The sequence below is a fragment of the Procambarus clarkii genome, chromosome 24, assembly GCF_040958095.1.
Source record: "Procambarus clarkii isolate CNS0578487 chromosome 24, FALCON_Pclarkii_2.0, whole genome shotgun sequence".
In the NCBI taxonomy this organism is placed as follows: Eukaryota; Metazoa; Arthropoda; class Malacostraca; order Decapoda; family Cambaridae; genus Procambarus; species Procambarus clarkii.
In genome coordinates, this window is record NC_091173.1 from 39,015,470 (window position 1) to 39,035,712 (window position 20,243).

Genomic DNA, 20,243 nt, shown 5'->3' on the forward strand with positions numbered 1-20,243 from the left:
TTGTTGTCTTGCCTATATACTGGGTTTTTTGGAGCTTACAGTCCCCAAGTGGGCATTTGAAGGCATAGACGACGTTGGTCTCTTTTAAAGCGTTCTGCTTTGTGTCTGGAGAGTTTCTCATGAGTAGGCTGGCCGTTTTTCTGGTTTTATAGTAAATCGTCAGTTGTATCCTCTGATTTTTGTCTGTAGGGATAACGTTTCTATTAACAATATCTTTCAGGACCCTTTCCTCCGTTTTATGAGCTGTGGAAAAGAAGTTCCTGTAAAATAGTCTAATAGGGGGTATAGGTGTAGTGTTAGTTGTCTCTTCAGAGGTTGCATGGCGTTTCACTTTCCTTCTTATGATGTCTTCGACGAAACCATTGGAGAAGCCGTTGTTGACTAGGGCCTGCCTTACCCTACAGAGTTCTTCGTCGACTTGCTTCCATTCTGAGCTGTGGCTGAGAGCACGGTCAACATATGCATTAACAACACTCCTCTTGTACCTGTCTGGGCAGGCGCTGTTGGCATTTAGGCACATTCCTATGTTCGTTTCCTTAGTGTAGACTGCAGTGTGGAAACCTCCGCTCTTTTCCATGACTGTTACATCTAGAAAGGGCAGCTTCCCATCCTTTTCCATCTCGTAAGTGAAACGCAGCACGGAACTCTGCTCAAATGCCTCCTTCAGCTCCTGCAGATGTCTGACATCAGGTACCTGTGTAAAAATGTCGTCAACATACCTGCAGTATATGGCCGGTTTCAAGTTCATGTCGACTAAGACTTTTTGCTCAATGGTACCCATGTAGAAGTTTGCAAACAGGACACCTAGGGGAGAACCCATGGCGACCCCATCTACTTGCTTATACATGTGCCCATCCGGGCTCAAGAAGGGTGCCTCTTTAGTACAAGCTTGGAGTAGTTACCTTAGAATATTTTCTGGTATGTCAAGAGGAATACAGGCCGGATGATGATACACTCTGTCCGCTATCATCCCGATTGTTTCATCCACAGATACGTTGGTAAACAGTGATTCTACGTCTAACGAGGCTCTTTTTCCCTGTGGCCCATGTTCCCCGCAGTAAGAAAACAAATTCCTGTGGAGACTTCAGGCTGAAAGCACAAGGTACATAAGGAGTCAGAAAGCCGTTGAGTCGCTTCACCAGTCTGAACATGGGTATGGGTATCTGGCTGATGATTGGCCAAAGTGGGTTTCCAGGCTTGTGTGTCTTGACATTTCCATACGCATACCCAATTTTGTATTTCCCAATAATCTTTGGCAGGTGGAGTCTGGATTTCTTGGCGTTCACAGTTTTGATCAATCTGCTTACCACTGTTTTCAATTCGGCTGTAGTGTCCTTCTTTACCCTTTGGAATTTAGTTTGGTCAGGGAGTATAAGGTTCATTTTCGCCAGATATTGGTCTTTTTTAAGAATGACATATATTGGCGACTTGTCACCTCTCCTGACGACTATCTCCTTGTTCTCACAAATTCTCTTAGCTGCCGCTTTGAGCTTGGGGGATAGTATGGTGCTTCTGTAGTTGCCTCGAATCTTTCCTCCTTCTGCAATAAGTTCTGCTTTCAAGGTGTCTATGGTGGTGACCTTCTTTTGCGTCTCGAGGTCGAATATTTCGTCCAACAGGATCTCCAACTCTACTTTCCGGGTCATCTCACTTGGTCTGGACATAATATCTTGAGGTTATCTTGAGATGATTTCGGGGCTTTTAGTGTCCCCGCGGCCCGGTCCTCGACCAGGCCTCCACCCCCAGGAAGCAGCCCGTGACAGCTGACTAACACCCAGGTACCTATTTACTGCTAGGTAACAGGGGCATAGGGTGAAAGAAACTCTGCCCATTGTTTCTCGCCGGCGCCTGGGATCGAACCCAGGACCACAGGATCACAAGTCCAGCGTGCTGTCCGCTCGGCCGACCGGCTCCCGACAGTTTATAACATGACAGTTTATGCCCAGATTTAGGAGAGTGACTTGGTCCTCAGTGAGGTTGATTCCTGCAAGGTTCAGAAAGCCATCTCTTGGTCGTGGAATCGCCATAGGTCCTCCATATAATGTTGTTAGTTTCTTGATGATCCTGTTTTCGGTGCTGTGGTGATGTCGATCTGTGAAGATGTCGAGGTGTTGGTCGATACGAGTCTGGAGGTTTTCGTCGATGTTGCTGTTTCTCCATTGGTTTGTAGCGTGAAGTAGTTGCGTTTTGTTGTCTTTGATCTCATTTTCTGCCTTGTGTATATGATTTCGATTCAGATCTTGGCGATATTTTATCGTGAAGGCTTGATTTCTTGCTGCAGGGTTTTGCGTTTTAATATTAGAATATTTTGGTAGCAGTCTTTCTTGTAAACATATGTTGTTAAATATGACCGAAAAAGTAAGATTAATAATTCTAACACGAATTTTCTCAAAATTTATTATGTTTCTTTTTACTGTCGATGGTAATTGAAAAATCAATTCTCCAAAATTCATTTTTATTTCTAGTCTGACGCGACGCCTGAACGCGTTTAGTAATTACCTATTACATTTTCAAAGACTAGTTTACACACTCAACTGTAACCTGTAAACACGCATTTGCTTCCATATTTATACTCGCATTTGGGTGAGGTGATATGGTACAACAGGTTTGGATGAGGTCAACAAACTTGTGACAAACACTGACATTTGTGACATTTGTTGATAGCCAAGCTTAATAAATTAAATTTATATTATCAATTGCAATGTTTGATTTATCGCAGAAATTGTTCCATTTATTCAAGACAATAAAAAACTATATGTTCTTATATTACTTTCTTGGTTTGGAGTAAAAACCCCACAGTGTAACTGAGCCCTGAAATTAACAGATAATGACACAAGTATGTAATTGACGTCAATAATATTTAGTAAGTAACATATTAAAGCACAATGAGCTTAGAGCACAGGAACACAATTGGAGCACAGGAACACAATTAAAGCACAGAATCATAATTATAGCAATGGAACACAATTAGAACACAGTAACATATTTGAGCAAATGAACATAATTGAAGCGCAGGAAAACAATTAGAACACATGAATACAATTAGAGCACAGGAATACAATTAGAGCACATGAACACAATTAGAGAGCACATGAACACAATTGGAACACAGTAACACAATTGGAGCACAGGAATACAATTGGAGCACAGTAACACAATTGGAGCACAGGAATACAATTGGAGCACAGGAATACAATTAGAGCACAGGAATACAAGTAGAACACAAGAATACAATTAGAGCACAGGAATACAATTAGAGCACAGGAATACAATTAGAGCACAGGAATACAATTAGAGCACAGGAATACAATTAGAGCACAGGAATGCAATTAGAGCACAGAAATACAATTAGAACACAGGAATACAATAAGATCACAAGAACACAATTTTTCCACAAGAACTCAATTAGATCACTGGAACATAATTATAGCACAGAAATACAATTAGACCTGAGCAACACAATTATAGCACATGAGCACAATTAGAGCACCTAAACTCACTTAGAGTACAGGAATAATTAGAGTACATAAAACAATTTTGGAGAACAGGAACATAATTAGAGCCCAGGAATATAATTAGAACCCAGAGACATGACACAATTATGTTCCTACAGCCTAGAAACGTAATTGGAGCACAGGAACACAATTGGAGCACAGGCAAACAATTGGAGCACAGGAACACAATTGGAGCACAGGAACACAATTGGAGCACAGGAACACAATTGAAGCACAGGAACACAGTTGGAGCACAGGAACACAATTGGAGCACAGGAACACAATTGGAGCACAGGAACACAGTTGGAGCACAGGAACACAGTTGGAGCACAGGAACACAATTGGAGCACAGGAACACAATTGGAGCACAGGAACACAATTGGAGCACAGGAACACAATTGGAGCACAGGAACACAATTGAAGCACAGGAACACAGTTGGAGCACAGGAACACAATTGGAGCACAGGAACACAATTGGAGCACAGGAACACAGTTGGAGCACAGGAACACAGTTGGAGCACAGGAACACAGTTGGAGCACAGGAACACAATTATACCACAGAGACATAATTAGAGCACAGGAACATATTAGAGCAATTTAACACATAGCACAGTAACATATGAGAGCTTATGAACACAATTGGAGCTCAGGAACACAATTACACAATTAGATCACATAAATATAATTATAGCCAAGAAACACAATTATAGCACTGTAACCCAAATAGAACACAGAAACACAATTAGAGCACAGTAACCTGTTAGAGCACAGTAACCCACTTAGAGCACAGTAACCTGTTAGAGCACATTAACCTGTTAGAGCACAGTAACCCACTTAGAGCACAGTAACCTGTTAGAGCACAGTAACCTGTTAGAGCACAGTAACCCGCTTAGAGCACAGTAACCTGTTAGAGCACAGTAACCCACTTAGAGCACAGTAACCTGTTAGAGCACAGTAACCCGCTTAGAGCACAGTAACCTGTTAGAGCACAGTAACCCACTTAGACCACAGTAACCTGTTAGAGCACAGTAACCCGCTTAGAGCACAGTAACCTGTTAGAGCACAGTAACCTGTTAGAGCACAGTAACCCGCTTAGAGCACAGTAACCCACTTAGAGCACAGTAACCCACTTAGAGCACAGTAACCTGTTAGAGCACAGTAACCTGTTAGAGCACAGTAACCTGTTAGAGCACAGTAACCTGTTAGAGCACAGTAACCTGTTAGAGCACAGTAACCTGTTAGAGCACAGTAACCCGCTTAGAGCACAGTAACCTGTTAGAGCACAGTAACCCGCTTAGAGCACAGTAACCTGTTAGAGCACAGTAACCTGTTAGAGCACAGTAACCTGTTAGAGCACAGTAACCTGTTAGAGCACAGTAACCTGTTAGAGCACAGTAACCTGTTAGAGCACAGTAACCCGCTTAGAGCACAGTAACCTGTTAGAGCACAGTAACCCGCTTAGAGCACAGTAACCTGTTAGAGCACAGTAACCCGCTTAGAGCACAGTAACCTGTTAGAGCACAGTAACCTGTTAGAGCACAGTAACCCGCTTAGAGCACAGTAACCCACTTAGAGCACAGTAACCCACTTAGAGCACAGTAACCCACTTAGAGCACAGTAACCCACTTAGAGCACAGTAACCCACTTAGAGCACAGTAACCTGTTAGAGCACAGTAACCTGTTAGAGCACAGTAACCTGTTAGAGCACAGTAACCTGTTAGAGCACAGTAACCTGTTAGAGCACAGTAACCTGTTAGAGCACAGTAACCCGCTTAGAGCACAGTAACCTGTTAGAGCACAGTAACCCGCTTAGAGCACAGTAACCTGTTAGAGCACAGTAACCCGCTTAGAGCACAGTAACCTGTTAGAGCACAGTAACCTGTTAGAGCACAGTAACCCGCTTAGAGCACAGTAACCTGTTAGAGCACAGTAACCTGTTAGAGCACAGTAACCCGCTTAGAGCACAGTAACCCACTTAGAGCACAGTAACCCACTTAGAGCACAGTAACCTGTTAGAGCACAGTAACCTGTTAGAGCACAGTAACCTGTTAGAGCACAGTAACCTGTTAGAGCACAGTAACCTGTTAGAGCACAGTAACCTGTTAGAGCACAGTAACCCGCTTAGAGCACAGTAACCTGTTAGAGCACAGTAACCCGCTTAGAGCACAGTAACCTGTTAGAGCACAGTAACCCGCTTAGAGCACAGTAACCTGTTAGAGCACAGTAACCTGTTAGAGCTCAGTAACCCGCTTAGAGCACAGTAACCCACTTAGAGCACAGTAACCCGCTTAGAGCACAGTAACCTGTTAGAGCACAGTAACCCGCTTAGAGCACAGTAACCTGTTAGAGCACAGTAACCCGCTTAGAGCACAGTAACCTGTTAGAGCACAGTAACCTGTTAGAGCACAGTAACCCGCTTAGAGCACAGTAACCCACTTAGAGCACAGTAACCCACTTAGAGCACAGTAACCCACTTAGAGCACAGTAACCCACTTAGAGCACAGTAACCCACTTAGAGCACAGTAACCTGTTAGAGCACAGTAACCTGTTAGAGCACAGTAACCTGTTAGAGCACAGTAACCTGTTAGAGCACAGTAACCTGTTAGAGCACAGTAACCTGTTAGAGCACAGTAACCTGTTAGAGCACAGTAACCCGCTTAGAGCACAGAAACCTGTTAGAGCACAGTAACCTGTTAGAGCACAGTAACCTGTTAGAGCACAGTAACCTGTTAGAGCACAGTAACCTGTTAGAGCACAGTAACCTGTTAGAGCACAGTAACCTGTTAGAGCACAGTAACCTGTTAGAGCACAGTAACCTGTTAGAGCACAGTAACCCACTTAGAGCACAGTAACCTGTTAGAGCACAGTAACCTGTTAGAGCACAGTAACCTGTTAGAGCACAGTAACCTGTTAGAGCACAGTAACCTGCTAGAGCACAGTAACCCGCTTAGAGCACAGTAACCTGTTAGAGCACAGTAACCTGTTAGAGCACAGTAACCTGTTAGAGCACAGTAACCTGTTAGAGCACAGTAACCTGTTAGAGCACAGTAACCCGCTTAGAGCACAGTAACCCACTTAGAGCACAGTAACCTGTTAGAGCACAGTAACCTGTTAGAGCACAGTAACCTGTTAGAGCACAGTAACCTGTTAGAGCACAGTAACCTGTTAGAGCACAGTAACCCACTTAGAGCACAGTAACCTGTTAGAGCACAGTAACCTGTTAGAGCACAGTAACCTGTTAGAGCACAGTAACCTGTTAGAGCACAGTAACCTGTTAGAGCACAGTAACCCGCTTAGAGCACAGTAACCCGCTTAGAGCACAGTAACCTGTTAGAGCACAGTAACCTGTTAGAGCACAGTAACCCGCTTAGAGCACAGTAACCCGCTTAGAGCACAGTAACCCGCTTAGAGCACAGTAACCCGCTTAGAGCACAGTAACCCGCTTAGAGCACAGTAACCCGCTTAGAGCACAGTAACCCGCTTAGAGCACAGTAACCCGCTTAGAGCACAGTAACCCACTTAGAGCATAGTAAACAAATTATAGCACAAGAATATAATTAGAGTAAAATGATTTTTTTAGAGCACATGAACATAGAGCCTAGGAACATATTTAGAGCTTAGGGGCATAATTAGATTCCGTGAACACACGGGGTGTATTGTCCACCACCTGCACCACGTGTTGCTGTGAACACACGAGGTGTATTGTCCACCTACTGCACCACGTGTTGCTGTGAACACACGAGGTGTATTGTCCACCTACTGCACCACGTATTGCTGTGAACACACGAGGTGTATTGTCCAACTACTGCACCACGTGTTGCTGTGAACACACGGGGTGTATTGTCCACCACCTGCACCACGTGTTGCTGTGAACACACGGGGTGTATTGTCCACCACCTGCACCACGTGTTGCTGTGAACACACGGGGTGTATTGTGGCATCGTTGATAAATTAAGCAAATGTGTTGATGACTCTCAAGTGTTACTGTTTACATGCAGACAAAAACAGCGACGGTGAGGCCAGCGGGAAGCGTCACGGCAACTGTGACGTCAACGGCAACGGCAACGACAACGGCAACGACAACGGCTACGACAACAACTACGGCAACAACTACGGCAACTACCACTGCCACGGCAACAGCAACATCCACGGCAACCGTGACAGCCACGACAACAGCAACGGCAACAACTACGGCAACAACGACTATAACTAGTGCGACAACATCACTGGTGACGTCAACGGCAACGGTAACGGCAACGGTGGCGACAACAGTGACGAAGACGCAGGTGTCGGTCAGCACAATGGTCAAGACCAGGACCGTTACTCTGTTGACCAACGGATATGGCGGTGGGTCTCCCTCATTGTCTCAGGCGCCTCTCATGGCACCTCTACTCTGGCACCTCTACTCTAGTACCTCTACTCTGGCACCTCTACTCTGACACCCCTACTCTGGCACCCCTACTCTGGCACCCCTACTCTGGCACCTCTACTCTGGCACCTCTACTCTGGCACCTCTACTCTGGCACCCCTACTCTGGCACCTCTACTCTGGCACCTCTACTCTGGTTCCTCTACTCTGGCACCTCTACTCTGGCACCTCTACTCTGGTACCTCTACTCTGGCACCTCTACTCTGGCACCTCTACTTTGGCACCTCTACTCTGGCACCTCTACTCTGGCACCTCTTCTCTGGCACCTCTACTCTTGCACCTCTGCTCTGGTACTTCTCCTCTGAGACATTTTCTCTGGCACCTCTACTCTGGCACCTCTCCTCTGGCACTAGCACAGCTAACACCAGTACCTCTATTTTGGTCCCGGGATCTCTACTCTGACACCTGTACTCTGGCACTGACACAGCTGACATAAGTATCTCTACTCCGGCCCCTCTTCTCTACTCTAGAGCCTCTACTCTGACATCAGCACCTCTATTCTAGCATCTACTCCTCTACTCTGCCACCGTCACCTCTATGCTGACACGAGTGACAGCACCTCTACTCTGCCACTCTCTCCACTACACTGGCACCGGCTTCTTTACAGCTGGCACTAGCACCTCTACTCTGACACCAGCAAATCTATTCTGATACTAGCACCTCTACTCTGACACCAGCACCTCTACTCTTACACCGGCACCTCTACTCTTACACCGGCACCTCTACTCTTACACCGGCACCTCTACTCTGACACCAGCACCTCTACTCTTACACCGGCACCTCTACTCTGACACCAGCACCTCTACTCTTACACCGGCACCTCTACTCTGACACCAGCACCTCTACTCTTACACCGGCACCTCTAATCTGGCACCGTGTACTCAACTCTGGCACCGTCTCCTCTACTCTGTCACTAGCCTCTCTATTATGGCAATATCACTTCTACTGGGCAACGGCACCTCTACTCTGTCAACGGCACCTCTACTCTGTCAACGGCACCTCTACTCTGTCAACGGCACCTCTACTCTGTCAACGGCACCTCTACTCTGTCAACGGCACCTCTACTCTGTCAACGGCACCTCTACTCTGTCAACGGCACCTCTACTCTGACATCGGTACTTCTACTCTGACACCGGCACTTCTACTCTGTCAACGGCAGGTCTACTCTAAAACCGACACCTCTTCTCTGGCACTATAGCACTTCTACCCTGACACTATATCACCTCTCCTATGGCACTTGAACCTCTACTCAATCATTAGCACCTCTACTTTGGCACTTGTACATCTACTCTGACACCTCTACTCTGGTACCTCTAATCCGTCTCCTCTGACACCTCTACTCTGGTACCTCTAATCCGTCTCCTCCGGCACCTCTAGCACCGTCTCCTCTACTCTGGCACCGTCTCCTCTACCCTGACACTGTCTCCTCTACTCTGGCTCCGTCTCTTCTACCCTAGCACCATCTCCTATAATCTGACACCGTCTCCTCTACACTGACACCGTCTCCTCTACTCTGACACCGTCTCCTCTACTCTGACACCGTCTCCTCTACTCTGACACCGTCTCCTCTACTCTGACACCGTCCCCTCTACACTGGCACCGTCTCCTCATCTCTGACACCGTCTCCTCTACGCTGGAACCGTCTCCTCTACTCTGACACTGTCTCCTCTACTCTGGCACCGTCTCTTCTACTCTGGCACCGTCTCCTATACTCTGACACTGTCTCCTCTACACTGACACCGTCTCCTCTACTCTGACACCGTCTCCTCTACTCTGACACCGTCTCCTCCACTCTGGCAGCGTCTCCTCTACTCTGGCACCGTCTCCTCTACTCTGACACCGTCTCCTCTACTCTTCCACCGTCTCATCTACTCTGTCTGACACCGTCTCCTCTACTCTGACACCGTCTCCTCTACTCTGACACCGTCCCCTCTACTCTGGCACCGTATCCTCTACTCTGACACTGTCTCCTCTACTCTGGCACCGTCTCCTCTACTCTGGCACCGTCTACTCTACACTGGCACCGTCTCCTCTACTCTGGCACCATCTTCTCTACTCTGGCACCGTCTCCTCTACTCTAGCACCGTCTCCTCTACTCTGACACCGTCTCCTCTACTCAGACATCGTCTCCTCTACTCTGGTACCGTCTCCTCATCTCTGACACCGTCTCCTCTACTCTGACACCGTCTCCTCTACACTGACACCGTCTCCTCTACTCTGACACCGTCTCCTCTACTCTGACACCGTCTCCTCTACTCTGACACCGTCTCCTCTACTCTGACACCGTCTCCTCTACTCTGGTACCGTCTCCTCATAACTGACACCGTCTCCTCTACTCTGACACCGTCTTCTCTACACTGACACCGTCTCCTCTACTCTGACACCGTCTCCTCTACTCTGGCACCGTCTCCTCTACTCTGACACCGTCTCATCTACTCTGACACTGTCTCCTCTACTCTGACACCGTCTCGTCTACTCTGACACCGTCTCCTCTACTCTGACACCGTCTCTTCTACACTGACACCGTCTCCTCTACTCTGACACCGTCTCCTCTACTCTGACACCGTCTCCTCTACTTTGACACCGTCTCCTCTACTCTGACACCGTCTCCTCTACTCTGACACCATCTCATCTGCTCTGACACCATCTCCTCTACTCTGACACCGTCTACTCTACACTGGCACCGTCTCCTCTACTCTGGCACCGTCTCCTCTACTCTGGCACCGTCTCCTCTACTCTAGCACCGTCTCCTCTACTCTGACACCGTCTCCTCTACTCTGACACCGTCTCCTCTACTCTGACACCGTCTCCTCTACTCTGGCACCGTCTCCTCTACTTTAGCTCCGTCTCCTCTACTCTGACACCGTCTCCTCTACTCTGGCACCGTCTCTTCTACTCTGGCACCGTCTCCTCTACTTTAGCTCCGTCTCCTCTACTCTGACACCGTCTCCTCTACTCTGACACCGTCTCCTCTACTCTGGCACCGTCTCCTCTACTTTAGCTCCGTCTCCTCTACTCTGACACCGTCTCCTCTACTGGCACCGTCTCCTCTACTCTGGCACCGTCTCCTCTACTTTAGCTCCGTCTCCTCTACTCTGACACTGTCTACTCTACTCTGGCACCGTCTCTTCTACTCTGGCACCGTCTCCTCTACTCTGACACCGTTTCCTCTACTCTGACACCGTCTCCTCAACTCTGTCTGACAACGTCTCCTCTACTCTGGCACCGTCTCGTCTACTCTGACACCGTCTACTCTACTCTGACACCGTCTCCTCTACTCTGACACCGTTTCCTCTACCCTGACACCGTCTCCTCTACTCTGTCTGACAACGTCTCCTCTACTCTGGCACCGTCTCTTCTACTCTGACACCGTCTCCTCTACCCTGACACCGTCTCCTCTACTCTGACACCGTCTCCTCTACTCTGACACCGTCTCATCTACGCTGACACCGTCTCCTCTACTCTGACACCGTCTCCTCTACCCTGACACCGTCTCCTCTACTCTGACACCGTCTCCTCTACTCTGACACCGTCTCATCTACGCTGACACCGTCTCCTCTACTCTGACACCGTCTCCTCTACTCTGACACCGTCTCATCTACGCTGACACCGTCTCCTCTACTCTGACACCGTCTCATCTACGCTGACACCGTCTCGTCTACTCTAGCACCGTCTCCTCTTCTCTGACACCGTCTCCTCTACTCTGTCTGACACCGTCTCCTCTACATTGGCAGTCAATAGGAGCTGCCTCACCAAGGTCAATAGCTGCCTCGCTTGAGCCAGTAGGCTTAAAATGTTCGTATATATTTTGAAATCTCTCTATCATTGTTCAGGATTATAGATAGTCCATTATAGATAGAGGTTCCTTTTGAACTCTCTGGGATTCCAACCACACCTCCTCACCACCTCCATCCTTCCAGTTCCATTTCCTCAAACCCAATGCACGTGCCTTCCCTTAGACTCCACCAGCCCAAGCCCACATCCCGCACCACGGGGTCCCCAGCATACTCCTCACGCACCCACAACCCCCTCCTTCCAGACCCCACATCTTGCACCACCGCCTCACCTCAGCCAACACCCCCACCCCCAACCTCCCCAACCTTACATCCTGCACTATGGGCCACGCACCCCCCTCCCCCCCCACTATCCCCACATCCATTCTAACCACAGTAGTGGGGAAGACAACTTAACGATATTATTTGTTTAAGGTTACCGATGCGACCTTAAGGAGTTGTTATTGGGAAAATTTGGGTCAAAAGTTTCAGCTGTGATCTTAAAGAGTTCTTAATGGGAAAATTTGGGGCAAAAGTTTTCGCAGCGACCTTATGAGAGTTCTCTTAAGAAAAAAATCATCTTCGTCTTAGCCGTTTTCTAGTTAAATCATATCAAGTCCATTTTCTGAAAATATGTTTATTAGTAGTTTATTGAGGAATTTGCAGCTCTTAAACTATTGAAGGTCTTAATTTCGGTTATATTTGTTTTCAGAGTTATATTTCCTGCTACGGTCTTAAGGAATTCTTATGGAAAAAAATAAACTCTTTGAACTTAAGTTTCTGTTCTGAAAAAGTATCAGTATCAGAAGTTAGTTGTTGAACCTGGATCTATTACTTTATAAGTGTAGTTTCACTATAAGTAGCCCAATTTTCGTTCAATGCATTACAGTCATATCTCGGACGTAGTAAGAAAAGAATAGTTAGCGAGTTTCTGTTCTTTTTTCCCCGCCTAAAATAAGTTATATTCCTGTAACTTCGTTAGTATCTACCCAAATCCCCTGAGATTTAAAACATAGTTATTTCTTACGAAGTAAAAGACAACAATTTTGTTACCGAGTTCCAGCTCTCGTCCCCGCCTTAGTTAATTCATACATCTTCGTTACTATCAGTCCATTTTCCCTGAAATTTAATACCGCTGTATTTTGGATGTAGTAAAAAACAAAAATAGAGTGATCTAGTTCCAGCTCCTGTCCTCCGATTTAGTTCACTCGAGTTCATTCGTACAACTTCGTTAATGGCAGATTAATTTCCCTGAAACTTATAACCACTGCATTTCCGACGTAGTAAAATAGATCAAGGCAATTGCCAAGCTTCGGCTCTTGTGCCCCGCTTTAGTATACTCTTGTAATTTCGTTAATAACAAATCAATTTTCCTGAGATTTAAAACCGTTACATTTACAACACAGTAATATAGATTAAAGCAATTACCAAGCACCGACTCCTGTTCTCCGCCTTAGATCAATGTTCATCAAACAGTATTCCAGAACATCAAGAACAAGTGAGTAGCTCTCAACTTTTGCTTTATCTTAAGTAAACACGAGTCTTACCCTAACTAACAATAAACCTATTTAAATAGCCTTATCTCTCCCTCCCTCCATTTCCATGCTCCCTTTTGCTCACTTATCTCCCCCCTGACACCACCCCCCAGCTCCTCGCCTCCCATATCTTCCCCCCCCCCCACACCCCAGCTTCTCACTCCCATATATTCCCAATCCCCACACCCCAGCTTCTCACTCCCATATATTCCCAATCCCCACCCATTCTTCACCCAACTCAATGACCCATTATCTTCCCCTACCCTCACTCCTACTTCCCCTGGCTCCCCATCCCATTATTTTCCCTCTCCTTCACCCCCTAGTTCCCCCAACTCCCCGACCCCCTTATCTTCCCCCTCCCAACCTTCAGTCCCTTATCTTCCCCTCCCTTCCTCTGCCTCACCCCTTCCCCAACTCCCCCCTTAACAGCCCTCTCACTCACCTCCCCCCCCCACGCCCTTTATCTCCCAGCATCTCACCCAATCCCTAACTCCACCCAAATCTTCCCCTCTCCAGAATTTTAAATACCGCTATTACCAATAACATTACCGTATTTAACAATGTTATTTACCAATAACATTGTCAATACTCAAGTGTGTATATATATATATATATATATATATATATATATATATATATATATATATATATATATATATATATATATATATATATATATATATATATATATATATATATATATATGCAAGATGTCTATATTCTCTTTACATGATCATTCCATATTTGTTAGGCTTCTCTCCATGTTCAACAAATTTTCACAGCATGTTCTCAATACAACTTTGCTACACGTTATTCATGTTCTCAACATGTACTCTGCAAGTTCACTTCATGTTTTCGCCTGTTTGTCCGTGTTTATTGCATTCTGTTTCATGTTCTCAATAAATTCCATTCATGTTTTTTACATGTTCTCGGTGTTCCTTTCATATTCTATATGTTCTCAAAATGTTCTTAGCATGTTCTTCACAAGTTTGTTTTTCATTCTTTTTATACTGTGTATAAACTTTCATTGTTTTTCATGTTCTCTACAAATTCCATTTATGTACCTCTCATGTTCTTTGTGATATTTTCCTATTTGAACATGTTTCTTTAAAATCAAATGTTAATTTGCTTTGGCCATTCAGTAAATAGTTCATTCTTATGTATTATCAACTGCATTACTCTCCCCCCCTAGCAAATTTAGTTACACATGTATTTATTTATCAACAAAACATTTCTGACAAACACTGTTCTTAAACTGAACTGAAAATAGTCAAGCATAACTTCTTTCAGTCATTTTTTACCTAAAATATCTCTTCGTTCGTTCAAAATATTTTCCAAAGGAATATTTAAATAATTTCTTAACTAACATTACACTTTGCTCAAATGAAAAAGAGTCAAGCGTAACTTCTTAAATGATTTACTAACTAAAATAACTCGTCCTTAGTTCGAAAAAATAACTATATGTCTTCTTTCAACACTTTCTTAACTAACATTATGCTCTATAGAGCGAAAAAAATAGTCATAGGTAATTTATTTATAATATTACTAACTAAAGCTAGTCTCTGAAACATCTTTAAACGTGAAGTGATGCTCTCATTCCCTCTTTATGTAAGGACACACTTAGAGATCTCAAGATACACTCAAAGCCATCAAAGCTAATCTCAAAGACATCAATGTTACACTCAGAGTCCTCAAAGATGATCTCTGAAACATCAAGCATTAAAAAACTCTCTCTGTGTACTCTTTACTTATAAAGGATACTCTCTAGGACTTTTTTATGCATAAATAAACTCACACGGTAACAAACATTGTTCATCATTCAGTAACTAAGTAGTCAAGAGCATCGCTTTCAGTAAAATATGTAAACTATAGTTTTTTTAGACTTACTAAGACAACTTTAAGTAATATATCAAACTAAACACGTGCAACTTTATGTACCAATAAACTTATGTGTCATGTAAAGTAACTATCTTTTATGTAGTAGTAACAGTTTCACTAGGACATTTTACAGTCAAAAGGTGTTAGTAACAATTATCACATCACTCACAAAAATAACTCAGTTCCCGGTAGCATATCTATCATTTCTTATTTACTTAACTTCCATTATGCAATAGGTTTTCTCGAAAATAGAGTGATCTAGTTCCAGACATGTAAGCTTTACATGTCTTATTCTGATTAAAATGTATTGTCTTATCCACCTAATCTTAAACTATTCTGATTAACAATTCACTATCCTACCTAAGCTGATTTGCCTGAGCTAACCTATCCTAACTTACCTAGTCAAACTTACCTATCCTCTCCTACCTGATGTAACTTAACATATCGTAACTTACACAACGTTACTTCCCTAACAAAACCTATCCTACCTGAGTAATTTGCATAACCTATACTGCATAACCATCCTGACATGTACATACCTTGCTAACTTGCTATACTTATATAACTTGCTAACTTAACTAACTTACCAAATTACATGATATATCTTACATAACCTAATTTACCTGAGGTAACTTACCTATCCTGATCTAACCTAACTTACATATCTTACTAACTTATTTAACTTACATAAATTAATGTACTTATCTGCCCTCATCTACCTAACCTAACCTATCCTCCGTAACATAGTATTATCTCTGGAACATCTGCTCTTCATTTATTTACCCATGAAAGACTCTTTTAACACTTGCAGTTACAAACCAGAACTTTAATATTACACTTGCAAACATATACATACTTACATAAAATACCCCATGACACATACACTTTTACATAAGTTGCTTAAAATATGTACACAATTATACATATGTGACATTCTCATTTACACTTACAATTACATTTACAAACTAGCATAAACTTATATAAATTCATTCAACTCTGACAAAACACATACACTCTTACACAATCTCGGAAATGCACTTACGCATTCACATACAGTTACATTTATAAACACAAATTTACCCATATAAACTCCTTCTTACATACGAACCATGTAAAATCCTACACACTTATAATAACATTCACAAGCTTAAACAACTGAAGCAAATACTCATTTCACTCACTTAAAAAACACAGATTTGAACACATGCTCTCAGTTCATTAACTTACTCACTTTCTAAAAATTTCACAAGTTCTCTTGTATATGCAAATTATCTCAAACTTGCACAAAATTCATAGGCTTAGTCTAACATGCATATACACTTAAGTACTTTCGCAGATCATATGCACTCTTAAACAAACCAGCACAGCTCTCTCTCTCTCTCTCTCTCTCTCTCTCTCTCTCTCTCTCTCTCTCTCTCTCTCTCTCTCTCTCTCTCTATCTCTCTCTCTCTCTCTCTCTCTCTCTCTCTCTCTCTCTCTCTCTCTCTCTCTCTCTCTCTCTCTCTCTCTCTCTCTCTCTCTCTCTCTCTCTCTCTCTCTCTCTCTCTCTCTCTCTCTCTCTCTCTCTCTCTCTCTCTCTCTCTCCCTCTTTCTCTCTCTCTCTCCCTCTCTCTCTCTCTCTCTCCCCTCTCTCTCTCTCTCTCTCTCTCTCTCTCTCTCCCTCTCTCTCTCTCCCCCTCTCTCTCTCTCTCTCTCTCTCTCTCTCTCTCTCTCTCTCTCTCTCTCTCTCTCTCTCTCTCCTCTCTCTCTCTCTCTCTCTCTCTCTCTCTCTCTCTCTCTCTCTCTCTCTCTCTCTCTCTCTCTCTCTCTCTCTCCCCTCTCTCTCTCTCTCTCTCTCTCTCTCTCTCTCTCTCTCTCTCTCTCTCTCTCTCTCTCTCTCTCTCTCTCTCTCTCTCTCTCTCTCAATATTTAAACACAACAAAAACTACATCTGGAAGTTTAGGTTAAGAGTAATGAATAAGGACAAATTATAACAAACATAATAATTACACAAAAGAGCAGAAAGAAGTTAGGTTAAAGGACAATGAATAAGAAATTATTATAATAATCATAATAAATATAACTTATGAGATCCTTGAAGCCACCCAAACAAATGTAAGGTAATGAAACTAGGCGGTGGAAACAGGAGGCCAGAAACAGGACACCGAATGGGAGATGAAGTCCTTCATGAAACAGACAGAGAGAAAGATCTAGGAGTTGATATCACACCAAACCTCTTTCCTGAAGCCCACATAAAAAATAACATCGGCGGCATATGCGAGGCTGGCTAACATCAGAACTGCCGTCATGAGCCTGTGTAAGGATTCATTTAGAACCTTGTATAAGACCAATAAGAACATGTATAAGACCAATCCTGGAGTATGCGGCCCCAGCATGGAGCCCGTACCTTGTTAAGCACAGGACTAAGCTGGAAAAAGTTCATAAGTATGCCACTAGGCTAGTCTCAGAACTAAGAGGCATGAGTTACGAGCAAAGGATGCATGAAATGAACCTAACGTAGCTGGAAGATAGAACTCGGCGAGACATGATCACTAAATACAAAATTCTGAGAGGTATCGACAGGGTAGATAGAGATTACTTGTTTAACACGGGAGGTACGTGAACAAGGGGACACAGGTGGAAACTGAGTACCCAAATGAACCACAGGGACGTTGGAAAGAACTTTTTCAGTGTCAGAGTAGTTAACAGATGGAATGCATTAGGCAGTGATGTGGTGGAGGCTGACTCCATACACAGTTTCAAATGTAGATATGATAGAGCCCAGGAGCTCGGGAATCTGTACACAAGTTGATTGACCGTTGAGGGGCAGGACCAAAGACCCAGAGCTCAACCCCCGCAAGCACAAGTAGGCGAGTACAACATGGTGAGTACACATACATACACACAAATTTGACTAAAAATTAACATATTTTATACATTGAAAAGACGACTTTATATAAATAGTTACAGAGTCATCGTTCTGAGATCAAATGAGAACGTAAAAAAACTTTTGCGTGTGCTGGGAAGGGTTGAGAGCTACTCACTTCTTGTTGTTGATGTTCTGGAATACTGTTTGATGAACATTGATCTAAGGCGGAGAACAGCAGTTGGCACTTGGTAATTTCTTTGTTCTATTTTACTACGTTGGAAATGTATGGTTTTAAATCTCAGGGAAATTGATTTGTTATTAACGACATTACAAGAGTAATCTAAGGCGGGGTACAAGAGCCGGAGCTCGGTAATTGATTTGATCTATTTTACTACGTCCAAAATGCAGTGGTTTTAAAGCTCAATCAAATTGGCCTGTCAGATGACAGGAGCTGGAACTCGATCACTCTATGTTTTTTCTTACTTCATCCAAAATATAGCGGTTTTAAATTTCAGGGAAAATGGACTGATAGTAACGAGATTGTTCGCAAGAACTGAGGCGGGAACGAGAGCTGGAACTCGGTCACTAAATTGTTACTTCTTATTTGTTGTCCTCAGGCCTCAAGAACTTACTTCTGATACTGTGAATTACTTTTTCAAAATAGAAACTTGAGTCCAGAGTCTTTTTTTTTCCATACGAACTCTTTAAGTTCGGAAGTAAAACTAAAATAAGTAGAGCGGGAATTATGAACTTCAATAGTTTCAGAACTGGGAATTCCTTAATTATTAAACTACTTATAAACATATTTTCTGAAAATGGACTTTATATGATTTAACTAAAAACGGCGAAGATAAAGTGATGATATTTATTTCTTAAGAGAACTCTTCAAGATCGCAGCGGTAACGTTTGACCTGAATATTTCTCACAAGAACTATTATAAAGTTGCCGGGGTTACTTCCCCCCCCCTCACCAAACAAATAAGTTACCCCTTTGTTGCCTTCTCCATTATTAACAACCCCACCCTATTCGTTATTACCCCCTTTCCTCAACCACCCAAAAAAATACCCCCAACTCCCTCGCAACCCTTCACCATTCCAAAAACCCCATTGCCCGCCACCTTATAACCCCACCAACCTTAACTCCCCCCTAATCCCCGACCCCCAACCACATCCCACAATCCCCATCACCCATAATCACCACCACCTCTCCCCCTCACAAACCCCAACCACCACCTCTCCCACCGCAACTCCCACTACCCTCATTCCCTACAACCCCAACCCCCCACTCTCCACAACCCCCAACCAACCCTGTCTCCCCACAACTCCAACCTATGCCCACTACCCAAACTTTCCACAACCATAACTAACCCCCACGCACACTCCCCACAACTCCTCTCACCCACAACAAAAATCCATGTATTCCTGCAGACAACAACGACGGCTTCAAGCAGCCAGGCTACAGCTGGTGAAGACCAGGGCCCCCCACCTGCCTCCAGGGGCTCCCTGGCTCGCCCCTGACCCTCCTCCGCCGCCCCACCTGCCTCCAGGGGCTCCCTGGCTCGCCCCTGACCCTCCTCCGCCGCCCCACCTGCCTCCAGGGGGCTCCCTGGCTCGCCCCTGACCCTCCTCCGCCGCCCCACCTGCCTCCAGGGGCTCCCAGGCTCGCCCCTGATCCTCTTCCGCCGCCCCACCTGCCTACAGGGGCTCCCTGGCTCACCACTGACCCTCCTCCTCCGTCTTGAAGGTTATCTTTGAGTTCGCCCTTGCTGGAGGGTTTATCAAATAGTACTGGGTGGTAGAGCGACGGTCTTGCTTCTTGCAGGGTCGGCGTTCGATCCCCCGATGGTCCAGGTGGCTAGGCTCTGCTCAGTCATTCTGTCCTTATACCCCAGCTCTTAGTCTGTCCTCATACCCCAGCTCTTGGTCTGTCCTCATACACCCAGCTCTTGATCTGTCCTCATACCCCAGCTCTTGGTCTGTCCTCATACCCCAGCTCTTGGTCTGTCCTCATACCCCAGCTCTTGGTCAGTCGTCATACCCCAGCTCTTGGTCAGTCGTCATACCCCAGCTCTTGGTCAGTCGTCAAACCCCAGCTCCTGGTCAGTCGTCATACCCCAGCTCTTGGTCAGTCGTCATACCCCAGCTCTTGGTCAGTCGTCATACCCCAGCTCTTGGTCAGTCGTCATACCCCAGCTCTTGGTCAGTCGTCATACCCCAGCTCTTGGTCAGTCGTCAAACCCCAGCTCCTGGTCAGTCGTCATACCCCAGCTCTTGGTCAGTCGTCATAC

The 20,243-nt window shown here is 44.8% G+C and overlaps 1 protein-coding gene across 1 annotated transcript in view; it reads left to right on the forward strand.

The window, feature by feature from the left end:
• Nucleotides 1–20,243, forward strand: part of LOC138368254 (spore coat protein SP96-like) — a 41,981-nt gene that overhangs the window by 21,560 nt on the left and 178 nt on the right. Inside the window, exons 4-5 of the mRNA XM_069330807.1 lie at nucleotides 7,493–7,841; nucleotides 19,384–20,243. The exon at nucleotides 19,384–20,243 is cut by the window's right edge and continues 178 nt beyond it. Of these exons, the coding sequence (XP_069186908.1) occupies nucleotides 7,493–7,841; nucleotides 19,384–19,424 (390 nt within the window). The 3' untranslated portion in view covers nucleotides 19,425–20,243. The remainder of the gene's footprint in view (nucleotides 1–7,492; nucleotides 7,842–19,383) is intronic.